At 30.4% G+C, this 9,804-nt stretch overlaps 2 protein-coding genes and 1 long non-coding RNA gene across 3 annotated transcripts; 1 reads left to right on the forward strand and 2 right to left on the reverse strand.

The window, feature by feature from the left end:
* Positions 1-1,598: 1,598 nt before the first annotated feature.
* On the reverse strand, positions 1,599-3,264 carry LOC126845325 (uridine diphosphate glucose pyrophosphatase NUDT14-like). Its single transcript, XM_050583974.1, has 5 exons — positions 3,130-3,264; positions 3,028-3,071; positions 2,190-2,254; positions 1,908-2,121; positions 1,599-1,836 (listed from the first exon to the last, which is right to left on the reverse strand). Exons 1-5 carry the CDS (start codon positions 3,208-3,210, stop codon positions 1,599-1,601), a joined length of 642 nt encoding a protein of 213 aa, XP_050439931.1. The 5' UTR covers positions 3,211-3,264.
* Positions 3,265-4,522: 1,258 nt separating this feature from the next.
* Positions 4,523-5,699, reverse strand: LOC126845327 (uncharacterized). Its single transcript, XR_007686759.1, has 3 exons — positions 5,489-5,699; positions 5,131-5,391; positions 4,523-5,059 (listed from the first exon to the last, which is right to left on the reverse strand). It is a non-coding gene; the product is annotated as an uncharacterized LOC126845327 (long non-coding RNA).
* Positions 5,700-5,898: 199 nt separating this feature from the next.
* LOC126845326 (H/ACA ribonucleoprotein complex non-core subunit NAF1-like) lies at positions 5,899-8,932 on the forward strand. Its single transcript, XM_050583975.1, has 4 exons — positions 5,899-6,057; positions 6,166-6,286; positions 7,475-7,683; positions 7,762-8,932. Exons 1-4 carry the CDS (start codon positions 6,033-6,035, stop codon positions 8,643-8,645), a joined length of 1,239 nt encoding a protein of 412 aa, XP_050439932.1. The 5' UTR covers positions 5,899-6,032; the 3' UTR covers positions 8,646-8,932.
* The last annotated feature ends 872 nt before the right edge of the window (positions 8,933-9,804 follow it).

A 9,804-nucleotide genomic window follows, 5' to 3' on the forward strand; every position in this document is an offset into this window, starting at 1 on the left:
TTACAAAAATAATTGATTTAACAATATGTTTGTTATTATCGACGCAACATTAAAACATTACAACAATGTTAGAGTGATTTCAATTTTTATTTATTTCAAGAGTTTTAACTTGAACATTTTCCCAAAGATCTAATAACATCAACACTAAGGGTTTTAACTGTCTTAACTTATATTTGTTTCATTTTCATTAAATAAAATGCTTAAGTCTTGTATTAAGTTTTTACATGTCGGCCTTTTGTTCAAATGGAAAAAGTTCCTTCCTGCTTCTTAGTTCTTACTAAAAAAAGTTAAACCTAATCAAATGATCCTTCACTATTAGATGGAATTGCATTTATTCTACTTAAAATTGAACAGAGCAAAAGAAAGTGATGTCGCTCCCTTTCTCTATTAAATATTTACCCACAATATCCAAATAACATTGTAAAGACACACTTTCTCGATACCGACCCGTATTAAATATGATTACCCCCTTGTGGACAAACCAATAGAATAGAAGATTCAAATTAATGAAATACTTATAAGTACTTTATTAAACTAATTATAAGTAAAATGCTAGTCATGCTTAATAATCAAATTCTTTCTACAGCCATTGCAGTTAAGTACATCAACACCGCAGTTTTAAAAAACCATAACTATAAATAAATCATGGATCGAGTAAAATGCACTCTACGTACTACAACTGAAATTGTTTATAGTATTTCTTTTTGTTTATTTGGACTCTTAAAATATTTTCTAACCAGTTACACAGGCAACTTATACTTTGGTCTCCGCGTAACCTTGATTAATTTGTTTATGATTTGCAGTCATAAATAATTGTTCTTAGGTTGTGTTCCATATAATTTAATTTGATATATATTAAATTTGATTTGGTTCTTTCAATTTTTTCAGCTCAAATAGATGTCTATGTCTTGGACAAAGTTAAACTCAATTCTTTTAATATTAAAGGTAGAAGATGAATATGAGATAGGTAACAGAGGTGTAATTTTTTTCTATATTTTGATTACATTTTCCTAATTATCTAGTTAACTACTTTCGGCTTTCGTCAATTAAAGACTCCTAGTGGGAAAACGCAAAAAAATGTTTTTAAATTTTAAGTTATACGACTGTACAACATGGGTACATTTCAATCATAAGATTTTTAATTTTTAAATCATTGAACAACAACATAAGTTCTTAAATAGCACAATATGTAGAAAAAGTATAAATGCCTTTTATTGTCTCTATTATATATTAGGTATTAATTTTAACCACCTCTCAGCTTCCTACCTAAAACACTTTTATGTAAGGATGTTCCAAGAGTGGAAAAGTATTATTCAAATTACCGTAAGTACTTTTTTGGCTTCCGTTGATCGAGTACTGCAAATTAGAAAACATAAATATTAAGAAATGACAAAATTAAAAATATATAACAAGTAGTTCATTTGAATTAAAATACATGATTTAAACTTTAAAACATTGAACAACGTTTAGTTATTAGATTACAAAAATAAACAACAAAATGTAGAATATAAGATGTGTTGTGAAAAAAAAAAAACTAAAGAATTATGCATATTAATATTATATATAAATATATTATTTTTAATATAAATAATATTTTATCACATGTTCAGGACTATTTTATTTGTTAAAAACCACATTAGGCCAAAAAGAAGACTAGTTGATCCGTTTAATACATCGGATTGTGTAACAATATCTCTTATTTGCGGAATAGTGTATTCCACGACGTCAATGTCTTCTCCTTCATTTTCAACGCCACCTCCATCAGAAACTTTCATATGATCAGTCACTTCTGTGTAAAAATATGTTTGAGTTGTTCCTGTAATGCTTAAGCCGGATCTAGTGAAAAAACGTGAAAAAATTGAATTAAATAATTTAAAGCAATTATTTATTTCAAGTTGGGGACTTGCCTGCAACTAATGATTTTTTGTAAATCTGAAACTTTGATTTCGTAGCCACATTCTTCTCGTACTTCATCAACAGCTATTTCTTCTAAGGATTTGTTTTTGTCTACAATACCAGCACAAAATTCTACTGTTAACCCATTTGTAGGTGGATACTTCTCAGTATCAATTGGTCCTTCTGCAGGTCTATCAAAAGCCGGGATACATTTATAGTACACAGCTGAAACGTAAACATTATGGTGTTTTTATAATATTAGTAGCAATAAAAAAAAACATTTGTTGTATTACCCGGTCGAAATTGTTTCACACATACTAAAGTATTTCTGTTTCTGTTGTAAATTATAATAAAAACACTGCAAAGAAAAAACAATAATAATTACACGTTTTATTACTGTCCTTGTTTTATTTTATTTAGTAAACTTTGATAATGAATCTAAATATAAAAGGAAATATATTTTTCTGTTTGAGTTGTAATTACAAACATATGATCTTTAAAATTAGTACATTACAGTAGATTTTTATTTTCCAGTAAGAGGAGGGGTTAGATTGGTATAGACAAATTTGAAAAATTAGATGGCCTAAATGTAAAATAAAATATGAAAATTCTGTTTTAAATCAATATGGTATGATTGTACAATCCTTATGTACATGTATAATAATTCAACATCAAAATACTTTTACATTCATATAACTATTTAATTATAAGAACAGTTTCTTTAATTTTTAAATTATAATATAGTGTATACCATACTGTGTTCTAAATATATTTATGATCAGAAGTGTTATAATTTCATTTGAGTTTTAAGGGGATTGGAGGCAGTCAATGTTTTGGATATATTAGACCTAAAATTTTGAATTTTTCAAATTTCTTAAATTTTTTGTAATTACTAGTAATAGACAGTTATTAAAAAATCGACTTCTACGATTACCTGGAAAAAAGGTCGATCAGCTCAATTATTTGTATAGAATTAAATGTGAAATCATTAATGAACTCTGAGCTTAACCCAAATTTACCCGACAAATTTGGTTTAAAATGCAGATAATAAAGATTTTATGAAAATTATCAGCTAACTGAGACTTGTTTAAGGATCAAGCGACTAAGAGACAACCATAATATTATTCTTACCCATCGTGGCAATCCATCAAGTCCCATTTAATGTCTTTTTCTCCCTAGACATACGCATACATCAGGGTTGAAAAAAACAATGCTGCTAGGTATTTTTTTTACTTGCTTAAACATCAAAGAAAATGGCTTGATGTAATTCGACTCGGTGAATTTCACAGCCCTCATTTCACTAATTGGCTTCATAATTTGCTCAGTTACAATACTTATTTATCAATTAAACTTCGCTTAAAATTATAAATGTGATCAGCTGTCACTGTAGGGGAAATAAGCAGCTAATGAATTACTAGCAACTTTTTGGTATATATCTTAACCTTTGTTCGATGATGATGTATGTGCAACGTTCAAATTAGAACTAAATGATAAATTCAAAATAGTTTAAGGGTCTAAATTCTCTATGAATTGTTTGAAGCCAGTTATTAAAAACTACAATATTAGCCAGAAACTTGATGTTTTAATATACTTTTTTATTTTTTTAGTTTTAATATACTAGCCACTTTAGATACTGGCTTGTTAATATACTATATCATTATATATAATTCCACCACTACTCTAAACTTATATGGTACATCAACGAGACATGAAAATGTTCTTTCGTGGTTGCAGACTCGGCTGAAAAACTTTTTTTCGGTTACGTGCCAAAGCTAAGACATAAAAATGTCAAAAAAATTATTATAAACTATTCCAAATTACAATCACAGACTCCGATTGTCTTGTATTTTCATATTTAATCGAGGATGACTTCATAGTAACATGTTTTTGGATGTTCGACCTAATTTTATTGAATACAGGGTACTTTGGACTAAACTAAAATGTGACTTTTTGTAGAAATAAATGTTTCCTTTTACACAATAAAAATCCACGTACTGAGCTAGGTCTTAAACTTAATAAACATTTTCCTAAAGACATAAGTACATCAACAGTGTGGTTTTAAAAACCATAACTATAAATAAATCATGGATCGAGTAAAGTGCATTCTACGTACAACTGAAATTGTTTATAGTATTTCTTTTTATGTATTATGACTCTTAATATACTTTCTAAGCATTTACAATTTGTTCACAATGTGCAGGTGTAAATAATTGTTCCTAGGTCTGGTTGTGTTTTATGTAATTGAATTTGATATATATAATATATTTTATTTGGTTCTTTCAATTTTTTCAGGCATAATAGTATTTATCACTCACCAAATAACGCCATTAGATTTTGTCGATTCCTGGCTAAGTAGATGCCTATGTCTTGCACAAAGTTAAACTCAATCCTTTAAATAGTTAAGATAGAAAATGAATATGAGATAACAAAGGAGTAAGTTTTTCTATATTTTTATTATTTTCCTAATTATCTAGTTAATTACTTTCGGCTTTCGTCAATTAAAGCCTCCTAGTGGGAAAACGCAAAAAAAATATATCAAATTTTAAGTTATATGACTGTACAACATGAATACATTTCAATCATAAGACATTCAATTTTAAAACATTGAACAACAACATAAGTTCTTAAATAGCATAATTTGTATCGTGACTGAGAAAAAGTGTAAATGGCTTTTATAGTCTCTATTATATATTATTAAATTTAACCACTTCTCAGCTTCTAACATAAAACACTTTTTTAGTCCAAACCTTTACAGTCTAAACCAATCACAGTCCAAACTAGGACAGTAAGAAATTATCAAAGTTGGGTCCAGTATCCATAGATTTCTAATGCGAATCAGCTTAAAGTTTGTAGTAAAAGTTCCAACCGCATATGATTTTGGATCTACGGTGTTCTTTTCGAGTAAATTGATCCATAGAAAAAAGTTATCGTGACTTCAGATAAAAAATAAAAAAAAAAAAACATCTCGACAAAACCAATATCTTCCAGCTATCGCATCGAAGCTACGAAACTTGTAATAATTTATATTCCACTTAATATTTTAAATAAATGTATTTTGATTTTACTTATGAGAAGGTGTCGCACCACTTTTTTCGGCATGATAAATGTATCTCGGTCAAGACACTTTACTGAGGAACTGAGCGGGATTAGTGTAAAAGTACATCTGTATAACATTAAAAATTGAGACTTTATACAATTATTGACATGGTTGATTTTTGATTAAAAAAATGTTACCATAGATAGCTTTTGAAAAACTGTTAGTTCAACATACCTAACATGATAACTCAGTTTCGAAAATAGTCCAAGTCAAAACTTAGATAAAGTCAGTAACACAAATTAACTAAGTAATGGCTTGAGATCAATTAGGTCACGGGCTGAAGAGGGCAGTATGACCACTGTCTCGGTATCGATGCTCCCAGCTCATTGTCCTGTGTGTCTGTTGTCTACCTTACCTATAATGGCTGGATATTAGCTGCCCCCTACTTCATATAATCACTGATTATATGGAGGAGACATTGTAAATTAAATTATTATTATGAATTGTTTATGAATTGAAGTAAACAAGAGTTATTTTATTTATCAAGACAATTACAATAATAGTATGTTCCCATTTTCTGACATTATGGTAAACATTAAGGACGGAGAAATCGCGTAGACGAGAACTGGAACTGGAAATTTTATAAACATGATCTTTAAAAACAATATTAACTTCTTAGTTCTTAAACCAATGTCCCAAGCAACATACTGGCAACAGGCAACTTGCCAATGACAAGGGCTAAAATTATTGTCAACACAGTTTCAAGTTTACCAAAAGCAAACGGCGGATAGCAAACGCCGAAATGTGTTATCTTTTTTATCATATTGTTATTGACAAGTCTTATCTTGGTCATGATAATTTTACAGTGGGTACCACGGTATACCTTAATATACGGCACAATACCACAGATTATCTAATCTGTGATAATACTGTTATCAAATTTGTTATCTAGACTAGTCGAATGACCATGTGCGCGACATGTTGTCATACAATTAAAATTTAAATATTTTTTTTATAATAAGTATTAAATGTTTTAATATTAGATTAGTAATAACTACCTTTTTAAAGGCCAATTAGTTATAGCTACCTTTTCAACAAAATGGATCAACCAGAGCCAATAATCGGTAACATTTTTTTTCCTAATACCTATGTATTTTGTCTTGACAATTTAAATTGGAACAACCTGTATACTTTTTTATGTTGTTTATTAATTTGTACTGATTCGTTTTCAGCAATTAAAAACACCGACCAAAGTCCTCCAGTGGACGACCGCGATGGTGGTGATGTTGGCGAACCGGATCCGCTTGACATAATATTGACTGAAGTTCGAATGAAACCACGGGAAACTATCATGTAAGTTTTTACACATGCTTGTACACTGTTGGTCATTTAAATAAAAAAGCATCAGGATGGTTATAAGGTGTTGCAACTTTTATGAATGTTGAATAGCACAGCTACTTAAATGTCAATAAAAATGTAGCCATTCTTTTTGTAAAATTAAAATGACAAGTCACTTGTGGAAATATGTTTCTTATTATTTCAAGTCCTATCTACAATAATATTACACGAGCATGTATTTTTTTATGTTTCTACAGTATTATTATTTTGTTGTATCCAATAGTTCTTGTAAATATATTTTTCTCGAATAAACTAATAATCGTATTACGATACTTTTTCGAAAATGTTTGTCAATTTTCTTTTTAAAATTTACATTTAATAATATAGTATATTGCGATTACTAATATTAAATTTTTGTTATTATATATAGGTATATCATAGTATGATAACTATAAAATATAAATACAAACAAAATGTTTTCATGTAGGGTTTTTGTCTGTGGTAAATAGTGTTACGGACATCGTACTACATAAATGTGCAATAGTGCTCTAAAATTTGAATCAAAACTATTTATACTTCATTCATCCTTAAAATCAATATTTACAACCTTTTTCGAATATAATTAATATATTAATAATTATATTATTTAATCATAATATTATGGTAATGTGCTATGTAATGGTATGTTTGGTTGGAATCTCGGTCGCCGGATGTTTCTCTCGCTAGGTGGGTAATTGTCTCCAGAATACAACTCTTGTTAAGTGAAAAATTGTTAAACCGGCCTAAGGGTCTTAAAAAATAAAAAATATACTAGTATTTTTAAATTTTACGTAGATTAAAAATGATTATACCGTAATAAACTATAATATAACTATGTAAAAATGTATATTTTACTTAACATTTAAAAAAAAAAGTGTTTTGTTTTTACTGTTAAGGTAAACAAATTATACTTATAAAAACGTTATTATTTTAAATATTATTGTTTTTACGTTTGTAAAAGTAAACAACGAATTAGTAAAAATTCCAAACACGTTTTTTTTTATTAACCAAGTACCATAATATTAGTTTGATTGTCAATTGAAATAATGGTTTGATGAAATACTAATTTAATTTTTCAAAAAAGCTGTTGTTTGCTGTACATAAATGAGCAAACATTGTTTAATACTTTTTATGTTAAAAAAAAACATATTTTAATATTTATAGCTCAGATAGCAGCAGTAGTGAAGAAACTTCAGACAACGAAGGCAGTGTAATTTCAATAGCGTCGTCTAAAGACACGTATAGCGGTATACCAAAAACTAAAGGAGAGCTTTCTTTAACGGATCTGCCCCCCATTGAGGATTTATGTATTTCTGTCGAAGAAGAACAGTGCAAACCTATTGGGAGCATTAAAAGTATCGTCGATTCTTTAGGTGATTTTTTAAAAATATTTTCCTTGCTGTTAAAAGAAAAAAAAATTATAGCTATAATATAATATGTGTGTGTTTCAGTTGTTGTGGAAGCGTTCATTAATGTTCCGCCACTCGACATTGACTCCGTTTTGTTTGTCGACCGTGGGAAGCGCGCCTTAGGAAAAATATTTGAAGTGGTCGGGCCAGTCAACAAGCCATATTACACTGTACGTTTCAATGGTTCCGACCATGTACAAAAATTCAACGTCAACGTCAAGGAAACGGTTTATTGTGCACCTCAAACCGATTATACATCTTACGTATTCATTTCGAAAGTGATGCAACATAAAGGTAGCGATGCCTCCTGGAAGGATAACAATGAACCGCCGCCAGAGTACGTTGAGTATTCCGATGACGAACAAGAGAAGTTAGCGAAAAAAAATAGAAAAAGAAATAAAAAAACTGTACCGGAACGCCATGTACAGCAGCAGCAGCAGCCGCCACAGCCACAGCAACAACAAGAAATTCCTCAGACTCTGGTACGACAACAACAACCACAAAGCCCACAAGTTTATCGGCCACAGGGGAACGCTCAGTACCAACAACCAGTGCCGCCAGTATATCATCATCAACAACAACAACAACAGCCGTATCCGCAATTTCAACAGCAACAAAAATATCCTGCGTGTCAACCTCCGCAACAGTACGCTCAATCCTACCAACAGCCACAGCAATACCCTCCGTACCTTCAACCGCAACAAATATATCCTACGTATCAACAGCCGCCGCAACAATATCCCCTACAACAACATTGTCCTCCTCCTTTTCCTCCGCCGCAAATACAGCCGCCCCAACAATATCCACAGCCACAAGTACAGCCGCCCCAACAATTTCCAACATACCAACAGCCGCCCCAACAATATCCTCTGTACCAACAACCGCCGCAACAATATCCTCCATATCAACAACCTAAGGGGCCTTAGCTCCTTCCGGATTTAAATTTGTTGTTAACTTTTCACCGATACTATGATATAGTATTATGTATTACGTAATGAAATTATTTTATTTGTATAATGTTATCGTAAATAAGTAAGGAATTACAGCTCTGTCCCTCAATTTGTATTAATTGTACTTTGCTGTAGGGTATACAAATATGACTTTTGTAAATTAATTTATACTCGACTATTTTTATAGCTTTCCATCTTTATGTTAGTTAGGTCTACGACGCCCTGCCTTCCTGCTTTTTATAATAAACAATTTGTTTAAACAATTTTTTGTTAAAAAAATTTGACTGTTAATATTATGCTGTAGTCGGCTGTTGATGAATTTCCACTTTACACTAAGTGTCCTTTTATCGTTTAAGCTACTTGAAATAATACCCGACTAATAATGATCACTGTTTGACCACACAGTTACGGCATAGTTCCAAACCGAACTTGGTCGAATAAAACGAATAAGATAAAAAAATTAACGTACATAGTTTTAATAACAAGCATGAAAATAAATTTGAATTCATTGTGCGTACAACTATTATATTTCAGGTTCTCGTTAACTGTTAATTATGTATTACGTTTAAGAAATTGTTCTCAAACATTATCGATGGTATAAGTAAAAGTTAATTAAGCTAAAATTTGTAAACATATACCTATCATAATACCAATCTATTTTGATTCACTGACACATAGCAACCTGGAAATTGACGACGGTCAAAGTGTAATTCCCCCCCCCCCTTTTTTTTTTGGAGGACTCCCTAATAAGAAAAAAACAGTTTGACTACGGATTTTCGAGAAAATTGTATATGTTGTAGTTCCATAATAGATCTACATTCGGTAAAATGTTCAGACCTCAATCCTAAACACTTTGCTCGAAAAAGTGATACGAAGAAAAAATGTCTACGCCTTCTGGGGGAAAGAGTTTATGTTATTTTGTTGGTTTGTCAGTATTTATCGGTAGTACAAGTACTATGTTCAAAAAATATTCCATACAAATTAGGGTTGGTCCAATTGAGTACCTTGCGGGTACGATTTTTGATTTATGGAGATGCTACAAGAAGAAATCGGTTTAGCAGTTTAAAAGGCATTTTCATTTAATTAAACGAGCATAATGATGAAGTCAGTATATACTATACATAAGCCTTTGTCA

Source organism: Adelges cooleyi, unplaced genomic scaffold, assembly GCF_023614345.1.
Source record: "Adelges cooleyi isolate 19-005CV unplaced genomic scaffold, UGA_ACOO_1.1 ACOO_flye_CR_arks_rails_tigmint_CR_PRNA_76, whole genome shotgun sequence".
Lineage (NCBI taxonomy): Eukaryota > Metazoa > Arthropoda > Insecta > Hemiptera > Adelgidae > Adelges > Adelges cooleyi.

What these genes read in the sequence shown, in the direction of transcription:
- LOC126845325 (XM_050583974.1), bottom strand. Translation starts at nt 3,210, where the DNA reads ATGAAGCCAATTAGTGAAATGAGGGCTGTGAAATTCACCGAGTCGAAT. An exon ending in TGTGAAACAATTTCGACCGG is followed by an intron (nt 2,122 to 2,189) that starts GTAATACAACAA and finishes TTTACGTTTCAG; the next exon opens with CTGTGTACTATAAATGTATC. An exon ending in CAAAAAATCATTAGTTGCAG is followed by an intron (nt 1,837 to 1,907) that starts GCAAGTCCCCAA and finishes TTTTTTCACTAG; the next exon opens with ATCCGGCTTAAGCATTACAG.
- LOC126845326 (XM_050583975.1), top strand. Translation starts at nt 6,033, where the DNA reads ATGGATCAACCAGAGCCAATAATCG. An exon ending in TCAACCAGAGCCAATAATCG is followed by an intron (nt 6,058 to 6,165) that starts GTAACATTTTTT and finishes ATTCGTTTTCAG; the next exon opens with CAATTAAAAACACCGACCAA. An exon ending in AAGTATCGTCGATTCTTTAG is followed by an intron (nt 7,684 to 7,761) that starts GTGATTTTTTAA and finishes TGTGTGTTTCAG; the next exon opens with TTGTTGTGGAAGCGTTCATT.